The sequence below is a fragment of the Ochotona curzoniae genome, unplaced genomic scaffold, assembly GCF_017591425.1.
Source record: "Ochotona curzoniae isolate NIBS_2020 unplaced genomic scaffold, NIBS_Ocur_1.0 contig_2321, whole genome shotgun sequence".
Lineage (NCBI taxonomy): Eukaryota > Metazoa > Chordata > Mammalia > Lagomorpha > Ochotonidae > Ochotona > Ochotona curzoniae.
The window spans coordinates 16250951-16270876 of NW_024465421.1; the positions used below are offsets into that span (position 1 = coordinate 16250951).

At 48.3% G+C, this 19926-nt stretch overlaps 1 protein-coding gene across 1 annotated transcript; it reads right to left on the reverse strand.

The window, feature by feature from the left end:
• Positions 1 to 320: 320 nt before the first annotated feature.
• On the reverse strand, positions 321 to 13097 carry UMOD (uromodulin). Its single transcript, XM_040973931.1, has 10 exons — positions 13007 to 13097; positions 10499 to 11275; positions 10273 to 10377; positions 8970 to 9178; positions 7948 to 8096; positions 6029 to 6274; positions 3181 to 3343; positions 2636 to 2717; positions 1759 to 1800; positions 321 to 382 (listed from the first exon to the last, which is right to left on the reverse strand). Exons 1-10 carry the CDS (start codon positions 13095 to 13097, stop codon positions 321 to 323), a joined length of 1926 nt encoding a protein of 641 aa, XP_040829865.1.
• Between the last annotated feature and the right edge of the window lie 6829 nt (positions 13098 to 19926).

The window sequence follows — 19926 nt, forward strand, 5'->3', positions numbered from 1 at the left end:
TGCAGCTAGTAGGCGCTCAGTCAGTACTTGTTGAATGAATACATGAATGACTTCCAACACCGACCTTTTCAAATGTTTATTTTGCCACACTTGATGGGGGTCTCATGAGCAGATTTGTCACAAGTTCCACTTGGCGAGCAGGCAGTGCTAACAGACTTGGACAAGTTGCAAGAGCAGGGACTGAAGGGTAGGATCTAGGAGTTGGCTGGCTGAAGCATGAGCTCCGTTCCTGTGGCTGGAGCAGCAGCCAGAATCGCCCTCCTGGCCAGCAGAAGGGGGTCCTGGTAGCGCAGCACACAGGCTTTCTTGCCATTTCCTCATCACTGAACTGCCAGGGTCAAGATGGACGTGAGAAGAAGAGGCAGCCAGACTTTGAAGAGCCCTGAAAGAGAAAGCCATCACGGCCTCACTGCCAGCACTTGGTGTTTGCGTGCAAATGAATGGACATTACCGCTGAGGCACCAATGGGAAAGGGACACCCTCTCCAGACCGTCGCTCAGAACAAAAAGGAAGCCTCTGCGGCTGGCGTGTGGTGCAGCCGATTAAACCTCTGCTTCCAATTCAGACATCTCACCCCAATTTGAGAACTGGCTGCTCTGTGCTTTTGCTCCAGCTCCCTGCTAACGTGCCTGGGTAGGCAGCAGAAGATGGCCCAAGTGTTGGGGCCCAGTCACCCACATGGAGACCCAGGCGCGTTCCTGGCTTTGGCCTGGCCTGTCTCTGAAAATGGGAAACAAACCTGTAGATGGAAAATCTCTTACTCCCTCTGTCTCTCCCCTTCTCTCTGTCCCCCTGCCTTTCAAATAAATCAGCTTTAAAGAAAGATTTTTCTTTCTCTAATCAGAAAAGAGTGCTCACCATCCATGGAAAAAGAAATAAACAGGTGCCCTCCCAGATAGATGAATTTCATCTTTCTTCTAATTAAAGCTTAAGACCCTCCACAACAGGACACTCTAGGGCAGTGCTGGTCCTATCCAACCATCCCTAGAGACCACGGCAGGCTGGGCATTCACAGGAACACCTGACTCTCCCATCCTGAGCCCAAGACCCAGACTGAGCTAGCTCAGGTTGCACACCAGCTGATGTAATACCACCACGCGTCCAGGTGCCGGGAGGCAAGAAGGGCAACTATTGCCTGAGCGGACTTCTCATTTTTGATTTTCAGACAGTTCAGCCACCGTAGAAAACCTAGAGCCATAGAAACACCCCCCGCTCCAGCTCCTGGCCTTCCTGTTCAGTGGGGGGGGGCAAAGAAACAAACAAATGGAGGCTCTTGATTTTTCCGTTGTGTTCAGCCCAGCGTTACGTGTGGGTCTTGGCACACAGTAGCACTCAACACTTCTTAGTCACCTGCTAGTGAACTCTAAAATGGGGGCTGGAGATGGCATTGTGGCACCCCCAAAAATGCCCAGATGCAGATGAGAGGATGTGACTTCCTTTTGGGGTACAGGCTCATAGGGTGTGTGTGTGTGTGTGTGTGTGTGTGTGTGAGTGCAGGCATGCAGGCAACCACATCTGCGTGCGCAGAGAAGAGCAAACACACGTGACCTCCCATATGTGCCCAAATGTGCCTGACTCACAGTCTCGTGAACCCGTGTCCCTATGCAACAGGAGCCACTGTAAGACGCCCCAGGCCCAAATGTCTCCATAGACATGGTCGCCTCTGTAGAGCTCAAGCCAAGCACACCCTGGGACTCACAGAGAGAAGCTCTGTGGCATTCTGGAGCAGAGCCCTGGGCAGAGAGCAGCTATACTTACCCATGCTGCTGGAAGCAGCCCCCGAGACTACAGCCTGGAGATCTTTGGGAAGGAAACAGAAGGCATCATTAGAACAAGAAGGCAGGCAGGTGAGGAGGAGCGAGGGGAGGCCCCCGGAACCTGCTCATCTACTTGAAGCCAAAGTGTGCTTTCTGAACCCTGAATCTGGTTTAGTGAACGCCTCTGTTCCACTTTCTTCAGTGTCTCCCCACTGCTTTCCAGAGAAAGACACAAAACTTCAGTCAGAATGATAATGTTCTACCTTCATCTCAAGCTTTGCCTGCACCTGATCATCCCTCATCAATTTCAGGCTTCCAGGCCTCCTTGCAGTTCCTCCAGCAGCTGGGCCCCTCTTCCCCCAGGACCTTGGCCCATGCTGCACCCCTACCTGGGAGTCACTGCCTCTATCTACTCTCCTCTTCCCCTCTTGGCTCACTCCATCATAGTTTCTAAATGTCAGCCTCATTCTTCCCAATCCCCTAGATGGAATCTGCTTCCCTCTATTGTAAAAGCTCTTTTCCCTCATTTCCCTGAAGGTTATGGCTTTGAATAAATCCAACCGAGTTTGAACAAAATTTCTTGCAAGGATCCACCTGCTCCACATGAGTAATGCTACATCTGTTTCTGCTCACAAGATCCCCAACCTCTCACCCCGGGGCCTGGCATACAGTGAACTAATGAATGCATTATTCATGGGAACTGAATATTCATCAAAGAGAGACAGTTTATGTTCCAAGTGCCCCCCACCCCCAAGGATCCACTAGCTCCCCACCAGTCCTTTAGATCCCAGGAAGATCCCAAGGGGAACCAGGTTTTGGGTGCACACACTCTCTCCCCCAACTGCAATCATTCCCACCCAGTCAGAAACCGTTCTTACTTTGCCGTGTGATGGGACCCAAGTTCAGGACCCGGGACTGGTCAATGGAACCCCCACTTCGAACTCTGGTTCCAGTACAGGTCTGCAGGGAAGAGAGTGACCAAGAAAATCTGTCATGAGAGAGACCACACATGACCCTGGCAGGTGACATGAGTTGAGGTAGGAGAGGCAAGATCAGGACACATGGGGACACATGGAGGATAGAGGTAATGTCACTTAGCTCTACAATTTATCATGACCTTGGGCCATTACTTAAGCTCTCTGAGCCTCTCTTGGCCTAGAAAATGAGGCAAGTACTACCTACCTTGAAGAGCTGCTGCAGAGCCTTAGAAAGCTCAGATAGAACCCAAGCCCAAAGCTTTCTCACCCAACTTTCCAGGAGCTCAGGTTTCCCCTGTAGCCACACTCATCCCATCTCCCTTGTCCTCCTCTCCCAGTTTTAACAGGGGAGTGCTGGGATGCAGCTGTAGCTGGTTGCCTTGGCTATGGGGGCTGGGGGAGGGAGAGGGTGAGTTCTGCAGGCCGAGGGCACAGAGGGCACTCACAGGCGTGCACTCCTCCTCGATGATGTCGCAGAGATACACCTCACAGTGCAGGTAGACCAGGTCGAAGTTTCCTGCAAACCGGAACATCTGCACGGAAAATCGGGCCTGCGGAGACATCCCGTTCTCCACCACTTGGATGGTTGAGTCCCTAGAGTGTGGGCATCTGGGCGATGGAGGATAGAGTGATGTCACATACTGTCCAAAGCAAGATAGTGCTCGACCACCTGTATTAGCCCTGTTACTGCGGCAACTTTCTTCATCTCCCTATGCTCCAATTTTCCCACCTACACATAAAGAATGCAGGGGTGGTTATCACTGCCCACATCCTAAGATGGTTTTAGGGATTAAATCAGCTAAATTTTCACAGAGCTTATAACAGAAGGGGATGCACGGCAAGCACTGACCATTTGACACGAAAGCAAGAATGTCATAAGCGTATGTGGTGTTAAAACCATCCACACATCAGCAGTTTCTGATTTCTCAGGAAATGGCATTAAAGCCTCATCAATTACAAGTTTACACTGATAGGCCTGGACTAATTCTAACAAGGGAACAGGGGCTAGTGACCACGTGGCGGCAGGTGCACCCATCTTCAGACGCACACGACCGTACCCAACCAAACATGCTAAGAGAAAGACAAAATGAAAAAGCCACAGCCCAAGGACTTGCACATGGCTGCCAGGGTGAGAAACCCGGAGTTTCGGGGCTAGCCAGTTGGGTGCCCTCTCTGCTGTTTCCTGTTCAACATTGATTCAGGAGAAAGGTTGAATGCTGACTCTGAGAACCGAGAAGGGAACTTTTCAGGGCGCATTTCCCCTCCATTGTGTGCTCCCCATGATTCAGAGCTGATCACCCAAGTGCAAACTCCACTTGGCAGAGTAAAAACATTGAGGTAAAGTGGACCCACCTGTCAAGAAGCAGACAGGGTGGCGTCTGGCCGGACCACAGGCAGCCCCGTGCATCAACCCAAGCCAGACATCCAAGGGTCCCCTCATCCAACTTCAGCATTCTCCCGACTCGTCCCCTTCTTGTTTGCATCTTGTAATGTTCTTGGCTTCTCTCCAAGACCATGATACTCAACCCAGCCCCTCTTGCACGCACAAACCCACAGCCGGACCAAAACACACAGACACACCCCAGTGTTCTTCCTTCTTCTTTCTCAAAATTTCCCAAGCTTTCTACAATGTACCTGCTGTACTTTTATCTGAAGAAAAACAAACTTTAAAAACCCCAGGAATTTTTCAAGAGGTATTACTTATCCCCATTTTGCAGGTTGGAAAAAGACAAATATCCTAAGAGATGAGCTAACTTGCATCTCAGAACTAAGAATGCCAAAGCCAGGATTTGAACTCAAATCTCCAGGAAACCTCCAGCAGGGCCATGCCTGTGTTTTCCAAATTACCACTATGTTTGGTCGTATCCAGATGCCATCTTCCTGATTTTTCTCCTGCATATCCCAACATCTGTGTTGCTATTATTACCTGAACTCCTTCAAGTTCATTTACAACTTTCATTGAAATAGTTATTTTCTAGAAGTACTTCAAGGTTGTAATGATACATAGCAAATTGGTTATCACGCAGCATAAGTAAAACAGCCATTCTATAAGCACAAGGTAAACTGAAGAGTGTTAGTAAATCTTGGGCACTATTACTTGTCAATGGCCCTAAACCACACTTCCACTTTGTTTTTATTGCAGAGGGAGATTCCAGCTAACAGAAAGGCAAGTGCTTCAGACTCAACTGCAACTGCCCCTTGATCCCAGGAGGTCTGGCGAGGACTCCTCTCCTGCCTCCCCTTCATTTATTCTATAGCCTCCTTGTCATTCACATCCTGTATATTCCTTTAGTGTTTCATTGCTAGGGAGGACAGGGGTTCACCTCCCTAACTCCCTGTGGCATCCCTAGAGCCTGATTCCCAACAAACTCCCTAAGCACCTGTTCAGCTGCTGGGTGGGAACACAAGCTCCTTCTTCCCTAATATGGTATTCAGGCACCTGTGTCCTCTCAGTTTCACCTGGCCTCTGGCTAACCATGCTCATCCCTCTCCCAACTAGGTGCCAGGCAACCTGGTGCCCTTACGATCTTCTGAGTCATGGACCCCTCTGCCCTCTGGTGAGCACTGTCTGTTCTTCCTCCTCAACAACAATATTTTAGGAGGAAGGCATTGGGTTGCTGTGCGATAAGCTGCTATTTTGGGTGCCTACATGTCACACCACAGTACCCAGTTCCAATTTTGGCTGCTCCATTTCTGATCCAGCTCCCTACTAAGGTGCCTGGGAAGGAAGCAGATGATGGTTTAAGTGTTTTGATCCCCTGCCACAGCTGTGGATGGAGTTACTGGCTCCTGGCTTCAGCCCAGCCTGGCCCCAGCTACTGCAGCCATTTGGCAATAAACTAGTTGATGGATGAATGGATAAATGAAGGGTCTCTTTCTCTCTCTCACTCCTTCAAATACATAAGTTTTTCCAAAAAATAACACTTTCAGTACATAAAATATGCAAAGGATTTTAAAGGAAAGTGACTAAAATTGAAGAACACTTCTCAAATGGTTAAACATTTGATATATCCATATGTGTATGCAAATACTCACACTTATATGTTCTACATAAATTCATGTTTACAAATACATATATATGCATATACATGCATTAGATAATAAGGACTGATGCAAATCCTCACACATGGCCACTAGAAAGTACCAGTGAACGTTTCCACGTATTAACACTTACATTGTTGACACCTATATTCACAGTGGACAGCAGTGTCAGTTAAAAAAAACAGTAAGAACATACTTTTCCCTGCTTCAGACCCAAAGACCTCCACTGAAGGGCTGGAATCTTTGCCTCACCTGTCCTGGATGATGAAGTACTTTATGGGGTCTGTGGCATTGCTGCTGGGTGTAGCATAGCAGTTAGTCATCACGAGTGCAAAGCGCGACACATCACCCCCATCCAGGATGGTGCCCACGTAGAGAAAGGCTTCTGTGGACAGGGTCACCGAGGAGCCTTGGTAGGGCTGCGTGTAGGTAGCATCCTGGAAGAGCGCCATCTGCACGGTGAACATGCCTGTCCCTCCCATGCTGATGTTCAAGGAACTGCAGGGGAAGAGGAGTTGGTGGAGAAGTGGCAGGGGACATTCAGATCGGGGCCACCCTTTCTTGTCAGCGTTCTTGGGCAGTGCCTTACCATTATGTGCATTTGGGTGCAAAAAACAGGAGTGGGTCCCACCAACCACCACTTGGCACACTGCAGTGTGCACACTTGGGTCACCTCAGGATTTGGTGGAAATGCAGGCTCTGGCTCAGCGGGCTTGGGATGGGGCCAAAGCACTAAATTTCCAACAAGCTCCTTGGTGATAATGCTAGCAACCTTCCCTGGGTGGTCATCACTACCCATGTAACCTTCAAGATGGAGCAAACAGCTCCTTGAAAAAATTACGCAATCTCCTTCTTTACGCTCAACCTGGAACAGGTGAAGAGGAATGAGCAGTTATGAACCTCCCAGGTCTGTGTCCTGGCTGTCTCATGAGAGATTGGGCTCATAAAGGGTCATCTCTAACACCACTAAACACAGCCACACCAATATGGATTTCACCAGATGAACTCACACAGGACATTGTCCAACTGACACTGCACAAAATAGGGTCCAGCCAGATGGCTATTAGCTTACAGGTGAGGCTGGATTTTGCTGGGACAAAATCTCCAAGTCAATCTAGATCTAGTGTTGTACCCATGAGTTGCCCCTAGAGCATAGCCCCTAGTGATGCTCCAGCCAAGGCCTACACTGAGCAAGCTTCTTCACCCCAACCCCAGCCAGCCTGGTGCTACACTGCCCTTCCCTGAGTCTGATGGGTGCAGAGAACATAAAAACACAGGCAAGTTTCAAATGGAAGGCCATGGTAGGCTCAAGGACTGGTTGTGAATCCTAGCTCTGCTCCCATCTTGGGACAGCCTTCTCTTAGCTTCAGTGCCACACCAGAACTGCAGGAATTCCACCACCAATCATGCCTGCACTTCCCAGGGTTGCTGCAAGATTGTAGTAAATGTGCTGTGGGGAGTACCAGGCTTAAGGCTGACATACAGCAGCACTCAGCAAATGCCATGGATTATGGCAATTAGGTTTTTTTTTTTTCCAGCCATGGCTTCTGATTCATCATCCTGAAAGACAACTTTATTTACCAAAGAGGGTATTCTTTAAGAAAGAGAGAAAGATATCAAGCCTCCCACACTTGCTGTGGGTGGAACCTCTCTTCTTCATCCCCCAAGTCTGCGCCTAACAAGGCACCTCAAAAGAACAGGATTTGCAAACACCTCTTTAATCAAGCTGCTTCAATCGACAGAGAAAGAGGAACCTGAGGTCCACACATGAGGTTGCAAATTATCCAAAACCCCTTAGCAGGTGGAACTGAGAGCTAACTGCTTCCCTCCCCTCTGAAAAGCCAGAGACACTACAATCTGATTTGTATCTATAGATGGCTTCTTGTTATCCTAGGAAAAGTAGAATTGAGAATCAATAAACCCATTTCACAAATGAAAGGACTGACAGCCAGAACAAAAAGAACTTTTCAGAGCCATCTGGTTAGCACATGACCCAGCCTGCACCAGGCTCTAGGAGGGGCAGCTGGGCTCCTACACTGGGCAACCCTGACACCAAGCCCTGACCACCAGCATCCTAAGGGCGGCAGTTGTCAGGGTTGTGAAAGACCTCATTGGTAAGGGAGTATTGAACAGAGCCATCCAGGGGCCCTGGGAACTCTGTCCTGCCACACCTGACCACAGGATGTAAGGTTGTCTTTAGGCTGACTTTCATGTCCAGGGGGTAGGAGCAGGTAAAGTTGATTTTGATGTTGTAGTCACGGATGATGATCTCATCGGACAAGTAGAGTATGTTGCTGTAGGTGGCATGGGTGGCATTCCTCTGTGCAGAAGGAACAGGGGTAGGAGAGAAGTGTGTGAGAACTGGAGTCGGATTGCTAAGACAAGCAGTCTGTCTCTCTCACCTGTCAGCTGCCCTCCCAGTCTTGGTGATAAAAAAAATGACAACAGTGACCACATGGGAACACATATCCCACTTTAAATTCTGAACTTGATGTTCCTTCTGCAGCAAGGCTTGGACCCTTTGAGGACCCTGAGAAGCCAAGTCACCTCACTCCTACATCATGGGGCATCTCATGCGCCTGGGCTCTTTCCATTGCTGCATGCTTCCTCTCTCCAGGACTGAAGAGCCTGATTGTCACGGATGGAACTGCAAACACCATCCTCAGCAGGTGCAGATGAGTCATTTCTGTCTTCCTCCCTTTGTTTTCCCTCTTTTTTCTTGCAAGGCATTTAAGATGCAAGAGGAAACAGCCCTTCACTCATGCAAACCTTTAAAAAGGTCCATGGACGAGAGGACCTGGTTCTCCAAATGCTAATGACAACAGATCCTGCCTCCCCTGACCACCAAAAACACGCAGACCTGCTTCTGAACCTGGCATTGATACGTACTTGCTGGGAACCACACTGCCATCCAAGCTTGACTTTCCCCATCTGTAAAATGGGTGCCTACCACCACAGCTTGCTCTCTCTGTCCTTTTCTGAGACCTCTGCCCCAGTTCTGTCCTGATCACCGTAAACACAGGAACCCATGTGATTTTCTCAACACCCTTACAGTGTAGGTCTTACTAGTTTCCCTTTATATAGTTGAGAAAATTGAGATGCAGTCAAGCTAAATGACTCCCCCAGCTCCTACCACCCTAAGAGGAGGAGCTGGGATTCGAACCAGGCTGTGTACCCCCTGGTCTGGACATACCGTCATCACAGTCCCGCAGGGGCCTTCCTGGGTTGGAGTCACGATGGACATCCAGTCCCGGACGCCTCTCTCCTCGAAGCCAGAGCACTTGCTGTCACGTAGGTACATGAAGATCTTCTGGAACCCCAGGCTCCTCAGCTGGCACTTGCTCAGTGACACCTTGATGTTACTGACTCCACACTCCACCTTGTGCTCCAGCTGTCTAAGATCTGGAATAGTCAGGGAGCATGGTTGAGGGATTGGTGGGGGGAAGCTGTGGCTGGAGCTCAAGGGTCTAGCCCACACTCCCAGGAGCCTGGCAGAGCTGGCTGGGCTGGCGGGCCAGCTGGGGTGCTCTAAGCATCTTGGCTTGCAGGTATCAAGACAAAAGACTGAACTCTGAGCATGTCTGGGTGAGACCAACCAGCCAGCCCCAACTTCCCTATGCACCGTACCAGTGTCACAGAATGCTGAATCTCAGCTTTTTCCATAAAAAGGAAAAGTCCCATCACTCCTTGCTTGTTGTGAATTCTTTTATGCCACTTACTGGTTGATTTTCCTTTTAGATAGTAAACCTCAGATTCAGAGTGTGGGAGAGACTACAACATCCAACTAAAATTGTTTAAGGTATCTTTAAATGGAAGTCTTTCATCTTCAATATTTATTTTTAATCATTTTATTAAGGTATTGTACTGCTGCTAGAAAGGATAATTCTGCTTTCTTATCCTACTTATTTTATACTTTTTCCTGCTTTCTAAAAACGTATTTTATTTATATACACTGAACAATTCCATGTATTTCACCACACATAGCAGAGTGATGCTTTACTTTTTAGCTAACCTCCCATCTAGCACCATAGAGAGCATTTTAAACTTACTTTGAAGAAGAAAAGATTCCATTTGAAGACAGCCAAGTGTACACCCCACATCACCGTGCAGATAGGTGGGGCTTGGACAGTGCACAGTTGTAAAGGTGGCGTTTGCACCTGGCCAAAATGGGGACTGCCACGTGGGAAATATTAGTCACCTTCAACAATCAGACATGTGAGGGAACTGAGACAGGGTGCCAAGTGGCCAGCGGTCCCGTGTTATGGTGCTGTGGGAATGTGACTCGGGCAGCGTCCCAGGCTCCCCTGGTTCCCTGCTGGCGTTGCCAGCTGTCCGTTGCCAGCCAGACTTGTGGCGGTGCGTGCAAGCATAGAGACTCAGTGAATTGGAGACCTACCCCCTAGGCCTCACCCTCGCGACCCCCATCTCACACACACATTGTGGTTTCGCCCAGTCGGACTGCGCCCTTCCTCCCCACCCCAACACAATGGCCTCACTTGTGATGTTGTCCTGTTTGCACTGGCAGTGCCACCTGCCGTTGTCAGACTTGCAGTCCTCGTCAATACCGCATTCCTCACACGTTCCCTCCACGGAGGTGGGGTCTGCGGGGTCACAGGGACAGACGGGCAATCAGCAAGGGTGCGCCCAGCCCCCACGCCATGCCCATGTGGGGTGAGGAGGGGTGGGGAGGGGTAGGGGATGGTGGGGAACCGCCTGATTCACCTGTGCAGTATGCCAGGTGGCACTCAGGGGCTGGTGTCAGGTTGTAGACGTAGTAGCCGCCAGTACAGGCCTTCACCTGGATCTGGGTGTGCCACAGACAGCAGTTGCCACTCCAGTGCGCGCAGGCCAAGCGGGTCACAATGCCCTCGTTGCTGGACGGGTGAGAGCCGTTGAGCCACATGGGTGCAGCTGTATTGCAGCGCAGCGAGGGCACGCAGGTCTCTGCCAGGCGCACGCCACCGTGGCCCACAAAGCGGTACCAGCCATTCAGATCGGTGTCGCAAGAATAACCGGTCCCGTAATGGGAGCTGCGCCAGTACTGATCCAGGGTGCTGTACGCCTGGCATGGATCAACGCAAACATGCTGGGTGCCCTGGAGCAAGCATTCCAGCCCATGGCCGCAGGAGCCTGGCGAGCATTCACAGTTGAATCCGTCCCCAAGGTAGCCCTCTGGACACACGCAGGAGTAGTTGCCCTCGCTGTTGACACAGGTGGCCAAGGCGTGGCAGCGGTTAAGACCTGGCTCCTTACACTCATCTATATCTGTGCAGCCTTGCCCGGGCGTCTCGCGGAAGCCGTCGAGGCAGACACATGTGTAGGAGCCCTGCGTGTTGACGCAGCTGCTGTTGGCGGAGCAGTTGTGTGCTCCTGGGCTGGCGCATTCATCCAGATCCGAGCACTGGAGGCCATTGCCGGTGAAGCCCGCCAAGCAGGTGCAGGTGGTGACCACCCCGTCCTCCAGGCAGGTGGCATTGCTGTGACATTCAAAGCATTCTCCTGGGGACAGAAGAGATGGCAGGCTCAGAGCTCTGGCAGCCAGTAGCTACCCAGAGAGTCCTGCCTCGCTCACCACCCCCCCCCCCCAGGAACTCACACTCTAAAAATTGTAAAGTTTGGGGCCCAGTGGTAGCCTAGTGGCTAAACCCTAGCCTTGCATATGCCAGATCCCATATGGGTGCTGGTTTGTGTCCCAGTTGCTCCACTTCCCATCCAGCACCCTGCTCATGGCCTGGGAAAGCAGTGGAAGATGGCCCAAAGCCATGGGTCCCTGCATCCACATGGGAGACCAGGAAGAAGCTCCTGGTTCCTGGTTTCAGTTCAGCTCTGGCTAATGCAACCCCTTGAGGAGTGAGTCAGCAAATAGAAGATCTTTCTCTCTGCTTCTCCTCTCTGTAAATCTGACTTTCCAATAAAAATAAATAAATCTTTTTTTAATTGTAAAGTTTGTTTTCATTCTGTTTCAAAGTTAGTAAAAGGCAGAGAAATTTCTATACCACTGGTTTAATCCCTAAAAGGCCCACAACCTCCATAAAACCAAGAGCCAAGTATATAATTTGGGTGTCCCTGCCACACATACTGCAGGTGACAGGACCCAGCCATTTGAGTGCTCACCAGCTGCTTCCCCGCCAGATGCACTTTACCAAGCAACAGGTTGGGAAGCAGAGGAACCAGGAGACAAACAAGGCACTTGGACACAGAATGCACATGTCCCAAGCCATGTTTGAACTATCGTTCCATTGTCTGTCTTCGTGCTCTTTAAAATTTATTTCTGGGACCAGTGCCATGGTGTAGTGGATTCAGCCTCCACCTCCAGTGCTGGCATCCCATGCAGGAGCCAGTTCGATCCTGGCTGCTCTGCTTCCAATTCAGTTCCCTGATAATGTGCCTGGGTGGGCAGTGAAAAATGGCCCAAGTCCTTGGGCCCCTACACCCACGTGGAACACCCAGAGGAGGCTCTAGACTCTTGACTTAAAATACACCTCAGCTCCAGCTACTGTGTAGCCATTTGGGGGAAATGAGCCAACAGATGGAAAGTCCCTCTCCCTCTGTCTCTTGTTCTCTTCCTGTAAATCTGCCTTTCAAATAAAAATAATCTTTTTAAAAGACTTCTTAGCTGATTCTCTTGATAACAAATAACTCTCCCCACTTCACCCCACCTGATGATGTCCACACTCCTGGCATTCATTCCTTAGTGCTAAATGCTATTTTCAAGTTGAATCTTGTAAAACAGCCACAGTCCCACATGCACAGGGAAAAAGCACAGGATTCCTGCACTTGGGCAGGATCGATGGTGAGCTTGCTGCCCTTTCCAGCTGCAACATTGTGCTGGTGTCTGCTCAGCTCCCTTCTTTGGGGGGGATTTAGGAAGCTGCTGGCCTTTGGGTGAAGAGCCAGCAAGCCCGAGATGTGATCCAACCCCTTTGTCTCCCTCATTAGGGAGCCCCGAGACCTCAACATCTGCATCCCCTGGAAGCTGGTCAGAAATGTAGGGTCAGGCCCCACGCTGAGCCTCTACTGAACCAGAATCCACATTCTGGCAGCATTTCCAGGTGAGTCCTGCACACAGTACTAAGTCTGAGAAGTAGACTTGGAACCAAGGCTATGCAAATCACAAATGAGACAGGAGAGGAGCTGGGGCTATTTTTGCAGAGGGCAGCAGTGTTTGCTGTATGTTTACACACACACACACACACACACACACACACACACACACACACACACACTTACTTGCTTCCGAGCTGTCCGCCATAGCAGTAATGAACCAAGAAACCACCATCACCATCTTCGGTATCCGGGACAGGGTAAGCAGCCGCCCCATCCTTTCTGGTTTTTTTTTTTTTTTGTTTTTTTGTTTGTTTGTTTGTTTGTTTGTTTGTTTTTTGCAGCTACTTCTTTCTGGAATGGCTTTGCCCAGTCTCTGACTCCTGGAGCCCTGGAATCAGAGATGGATGGCACCCATGCATGAGTAAGCTCTCCTCCCACAGTTGGGAGGGACTCTCCATTTTGAGACCACCCACCCCAAGATGCCAGTTTTGTGGATCACAGAAACTGTGCAGTAATGCAGCTTTGATGGGGCATCCCACGCTGTAGCCCCTCCTTACTTTCAACCATCACCTGGCATGGCTTCCCAATTCTTAGCACATTGAGATTTTGAAGTGTGGAGTCAGTTGAAGCAAGAATAGCAAAATAAGGGTAACATTATTCAAGGGAGCCTGCTTGAATTTTAACAGTCAGCTCTTAATGTCCTACCTGGAAGAGCTCAACTACCTCAATTCTCTTGTCTACCCAACACTCACTTGCTGATAAGCTACTGTTTTTAAAACAAGGGGCTGGGCCACAAAGTTCCAGCTTTCATGTAATTCACATACTGTAAAACATTGGCTTGCAATGAGCAACTACAGAAGTAATTCACTTCCACAGTGTATGTTGGTTCTAATGGTATTTTACCCCACTAGCAATCCTAAGTAAATGTTAGTTTTGCCCCAATTTTTATAGCAGCAAAAATAAATTCATATAGTGGATGAAAGTGTAGGAACTGGAGTCTATAACAAGGATTCTAATTTCCATTTTCCTAATCATTAACAGTGTGACATTTGGCAAGATAGTGTAGTTCTGAATTATGGCTCAGTTTTCCCATCTATGAATTAGAGACCAACTCAAAGAGACTTCTGGGCTAAAGAACTTGTGTTCTAGAGCGCTATTTTCAAGATCTTTGTAACCACAATGAACCAGAAGGAAAATATTTGGTGTCATGATCCAGTGCTATCTCTCTGGCACATGTGCTCATGCGCACATACATGTGAAATACAAGTCTTCTAAAATAATACATCCTTAGTGTGAACTTGCTTGTTGCCCCACAGTCTATTCCATTAAAAGCAAAATTCTAAATATAACCCACAAATGGAATGACTTCCTGAACCACCATTGAGGTGTGATGATAGTTTTTAAAATCATAGTAGTAACTGAATATATATTGTTGTCCCTAGATTCACTAAAACAATATCTGTGACAAAAGGCCTAGCACATTCCAAGTACTTCACCAGGCCCTGTACCTGCTACATACTAGGTCCTTCATAATGTTCATTGACTGCATAGAAAATAGTAATCATTGCGATTAGGAAAGTTTAGGCTCACTGACAGGGAGGAAGGCTGACCTACCAAAGACCATAAAGACAATGACCAGCAAAGTAATGACCTAGTGCAGTCCCGACTCCAATCTGTAAACTCTTAATTTCCTCTCTCCCTCCCCCTTCTCAAATAGAGTGGAAACCAACAAAAGATTAGAGGGAGAAGCAGCTAGGCTAGGAGAAGACAGCTACAGGCACTTACCTGGAGCCAGGAGGATCGAAGTGGCCTATTCACAAGTGCAGGTCTGTTATATATACGTACCTGTGCCCTTGGTGAGCATTTTTTCCTCCCGTGATTCTCCAGTTCTGTTTCTTGAGACTATTTCCTTGGGGGTGGGATATTTGTTTGCCTTTGGCATAATGTTTGCCTTTTTAGACTAAGGTTGTTGTTCTTTCTCCTAATAGCTAAAGACCCCAGATGATTGACATGATGAGGGGGGGTCACACCTGTGCCTGGAATTTCAAGACCTTTGTTTTGCCCCCTTTGGCAGCAAGAGATTCCATAGTTAGAAATTAACTGGCGAAGCAGTGCCAAGGTGTTGGGCTTTTTCTTGGTCACTGACAAGGGCAGGGTAGGCCCAAGGAGATTTGGGGTCTGAAGCACTGGAATGAAAGAGGTACTCATTGCGTCTGTTGAGTTGTGCACACACTGCCTCCCTTCTTAAGGGCCCAGGCATGAATGAGAGAGGATCTGAGAATGGCTCAACATCGAAGCCAGATCATTCAGACACCATTAGACTTGATACACTTTGTGAGATAAGAGATCTGAGTTCCATCAAGGAACTAAACACATCGTTACTTAGTCTGAATCCTGGAGACTCCTGTATTGTGTGACAAAAGGTTTATTTCTTAGTCTCCTGAAGTCATTTTCCTCATCTGTAAGTTGAGACTACCCAGCTCCCAAAGTTCTCATGGTTAACAGGAGCTGATGTAAGTAAAGACAAACAGTGATGAGTCTATGGGTTGACGCCTTTCAAATGCTGCCTTGCTGATGAATAGTCACTTGGGCAAATGGTGACAATGTTTGATTAAGGTCCACATGGGCGGCAATCAAAATTCAATGCAAGAGTGGATGTCATCCTGCTTACAAAAAAAATCAAGTGTGTTGCACTTGGGCTAAGTAGTAATTAGAGTCGTGACCATGGCCTTGACATTTTCAGGACTTCAACTGCCTCATCTACTGCTGGGATAACCGCCGGCACTAGTGCAAGTGATTTTACCCCAGAAGGATTTTTCCTTAAATCAGATCACACTCCCACCTACAGCACTCACCAACCCTGAGCATTGTTTATCTTTGCCAAGCTCTGTCTCTTCCTGCCAAATTCTCTTTGTCTGCTCAGACTTACTTTCTTTTCCAGAAGCATATGTCAGAACCCCCTTGCTCACTTTTGCAGTTGTTGAAAACGACATAATCGTACCCTTGTTTGTGAAGGATGCATTCTTCTTTTCTGAGCCAGATGTTTAGATACCTTTATGGGTAACAGGGCCTGTTAAAACCCAGGCTGGACATCCCTAAAGGATGGCAAGGTGGGGCCTCCAAAGGGTTTCTGAAATTCCTTGCCAAGGAAAAAGGAAGTTAGAGCTTGTTCACAAGTAGATTAATTATGCTTTCTAGTTTCTGCACTTAATGCTTTCACATCTTTCACCTCATTGACCCTGGAGAGAATGCCCCTTTTAGAGCTCACTATTCCTTGCAGATGACCTACAATTTACTTGCAATTATGCAAAGCAACCAATGGGAGCCCACCAACCAACTGCCCAGTGAGGATTATGAAACTTTCTCTCTCTAAGCCACTACTGCTCTAATCACCTCTCTGGGTCAGCACCATGACCTAAAGCCCACAAAATTGGAACTGCCCTATCCTAACCCCACCTCTCCCAGCCCTCCACTGCAAAACACAATGGCCTTCACTCCCTTTTCTCTCCATGCCGAGTGCCTTTTCAACCTCTATGGTACAAGTGGCATGCTCCATTCTCTCAGGATTTGTGAGTATAGCAACTATCTTTTCCCTGGTGTTGTCTCCTCTCTTGCTCTTGCTGTCATACTTACATAGCAATAAAATCTACCTTTTCAAACAATAAGCACAGAGGTGGGGTTGTGCCGCAGTGGATTCAGTTGAGCCCCAGTTTGAGTCCTACCTACTCTGCTTCAATCCAGTTTCTTGATAATGTTCCTGGGCAGGCAATAAAAGACAGCCCGGGTGCTTGGGTCCCTGCCACCTTTGTGGGAGATCAGCATGGAGTACCAAGCTCCTGATTTCAGCCCAACCCATCCTGGGCTGTTGTGGCCACTTGGGAAATTAACCAGCAGAAGGAAGATCTCTCTCATTCTCCTCTACCTCCTCCTTTTCCTCTCTTCTCCCTTGGTCATTCTGCCTCCTAAAACAACACCTTTTAAAATAAGTAATCAAACACCACATTCCTTCAGCATAGCTGGATCACCCTGTGACATTTCTCTAGTTGGCCACTTCCTCTTTTTCTTTTCTGACTTCCCCAACCCTCTGGCCGGCCCCACATACTGAATCCTCATGGTGCATTTCCCTGGTGCCACTAAGTAATGCCTCTCTCCTATTCTTGGTCGGCCTGCATCTAGAGGCATCTTCCACATGCCCTCTTTCTTTGGGGTGGGGCAGAGTCCTTTCCCTGTGTGCTCTGGTGACATTTCCTTCTCACCTTCACTCTTTCCTTAGCCCTGGCTATTCTCTTCCATCAATCATTCTACAGAGACCCTTGTTGATCTGCCCCACTGTTTCGTTTTCTCTTTTCATAGCCAAATATCTCAAGAGTTGTGCACACTACAACTCATGCCAGTATGCTGCCTGCATTGCTTATCAAGACCACCAAGGAAGGAGTCTCCATGCCAAGTTTAATCAACTGTGCTCTAACATACTTCCAGAGCAGTAAATATGTGCTTTTAAACAAATCCGACTCAATCTCTCCACAGCTTCTGCATTCTTGATTTAAAGTTTGGAGATTTGGCCCTAATAATCTTGGCAGTTGGGCCCAGGATGATAGCATAGCGGTTAAGGGCCTCGTCTTGAATGCCCCAGGATCCCATATGGATGCCGATTCTAATCCCGGCATCCCTGCTTCCCATCCAGCTCCCTGCCTGTGGCCTGGGAAAGCAGTTGAGGACAGCCCAAGACTTTGGGACCCTGCACCTGTGTGGGAAACCTAGAGGAGGCTCCTGGCTTCAGATTGGCTCAGCTCCAGCTGTTGTGCTCACTTGGGGAATGAACCATCAGGTGGAAGATCTTCCTCTCTGTCTCACCTCTCTGTCTCTCCTCTCTGTATATCCACCTTTCCAATAAAAAATCTTTTTTAAAAAAATAATCTTGACAGTTATTTTTGAGCATCCCTGTTGTATCAGACACCTCTCAGTGCTTTAACATTGTCTCCAGCAATGAAACCCATAGTACAGTGAAGAAAAATTTAGAGATGTTGAAAAACTTCCACGAGATTACACAGCTAGCCAGAGTAACTTCAAACTAAAATCCAATTATTATTCCTGTTTACCTCTATAATATCCTGCTTTCCTATGGAGGCAAAGAACATTCCATGTTGAACCATGAGAAGCATTCAGCGTGACATGTGGTTTTATGTCTTTTTCCAAAGAGGGAAGCAAAAGGATGCAGAATTTTGGAAAATCCATTGATGTATACACCAACAATCAAAATAAGAGCTTGGGTTGTGGTGGGAACGGACAGGAAATGAGCACAGAGAGAAGATGCTCCCCATACAGGGGTATTGCCAGGTCTACCTACCCACCTGGACTACTCTCCCCTATGTAAGCCCCAACTTTCCCGAGGCTCCTGTTCAAGAAGGGGACCTGCAGGAGACACACATGTCCTCTGACTCATAGGCAGCCTGTTGGGGGCTCTGTTTCATGTGATTTAGTCTCAACAGCACCTCTGGACCTCTCCTTCAACTGGCAACCACGTGGCCTGAACAGGTGAGGCTTGCACCGTGTCCTGAATACTAACACCTGCTCCTGTTGGGGCATTTGGCTCTGGCAAGTTCCAGGGCCCCAGGCTGTTCCTTGCTTCATCTGGCTGTGGACAGTCCAAGTTGGGGGTGGGGGTGGGAAAGGGCATGGTGCGTGGGAGCTGGCTCCAGAGATTTGAAGACAGCACAAACACCTTTGTTGAACATGACGAGTGGGAAATGGAAAGGCCAAGTTGGTTTGTGAGACCCCTATGCCTGCTCTCAAGTGGCCTTATTGACTGGCTGACAAAGAGCACAAACTGGTGGGGTGAGTGTGGGGCAGGTTGAACAAAGTCCTATGAGGATCTCTACATCCAAGTTCCTAGAACCTGTGAATGTTTCCTTCCACAGCAAAGGGGACTCTGGAAGTCTTGTCCAGATGAGGAGATGGAGAGGTAGCCTGGGCAAGATGGGTGCATTCACCAGGGTGCTTCTAGGAGAGCTTCTGGAGTACGCACAGCCACAGGAAGTGGGAAACGAGAGGATGAGACCAAAGGAGTGACTCCGTGGCAGAACCTCAAGCCGAGGAGTTCAGGAAGCCCCTGGAGACCAGTTTTTCCAGATGGGAGCAAACCTGGCAACACCTTGACTTCACCCCCAGTGCAAAGGTCTTCTGATTTCTTCCCTTAAAAACACTAAGAAAATCAGTATATATATATTTTAGTCATTTGTGTTTATTTATCAAAGCAACAACAGGAAATGAACAGAAAATCCTGTGTGTGTCAGGGGACGTTATCTGCACTCCCCCATTTTGGAATGACTGTGAAATCATGAATCTTGGAGGGCTAGAGTGCTGCCTGGTATGAAACAGTCTACTTGATCCACTTACATTAACTGAGCATCCAATATGTACAAAGAAGTAGGTTATATATTGGGAATTCAGCAAGAAATAAAAGATAAATGATTATCCTTGTGGGCTCCCATCTGTGGGAATGTAAGCAACATATCATAGCACAGTGAAATAGTAAGATCCTTCCAGACACTACTATCCAGAAACTGTTTCCAAGATAAGCTGGGATTTAAACAATGCAAAGCACACAGCTTCATGGAGATCTCAGGGAGGTATTTGGATGTAGGGGAAAAACAAGGGATTGGGGAAAAAGTTGATTGTTCAAACAGAAGACAAGAATGGGGAGGCTGGAGTCCAGGCAGCGATGGTGAGAGAAGAAAACGATATCCTCAGGGCTGGACTTCTCCATACCTTGAAGGCATGGTAAGCTGACTGGATTTTATTCTGAAAACAGGAAAAGGCCATTACAGGATCAAAGCAAGGTAGCCCTCGCAGGTACAGTTTTATAAGATCATCTTAGCAGTTTTGCCAATAGAATATGGGGGTGGAGGGAGTATAGAGAGGTAGCAAAGACCAATTACGAGATGTGTTCTGAGCTGAGGAATGGCAGGTCATTCAGTAAAGATGGCATAGAATGGCTGGAGTCATCTGAAGTGAAGTGGGTGGAGTCCCATGGACAGGTCAGTTGTCTCCATGGTAGTAAAAAAGAAAGGAAGAGGAGTCATTTCTCAGATGTGCCTGGAAAT

Bases quoted from the DNA above. Each gene is read 5' to 3' on its own strand.
- UMOD (XM_040973931.1), bottom strand. From the start codon at position 13,097: ATGGGGCGGCTGCTTACCCTGTCCCGGATACCGAAGATGGTGATGGTG. The intron at 6,275-7,947 runs GTGTGGCAGGAC...CTTCCCCTGCAG, and splicing joins ACCTTACATCCTGTGGTCAG to TTCCTTGAACATCAGCATGG. The intron at 3,344-6,028 runs GTGAGGCAAAGA...TCCATCGCCCAG, and splicing joins TACTTCATCATCCAGGACAG to ATGCCCACACTCTAGGGACT.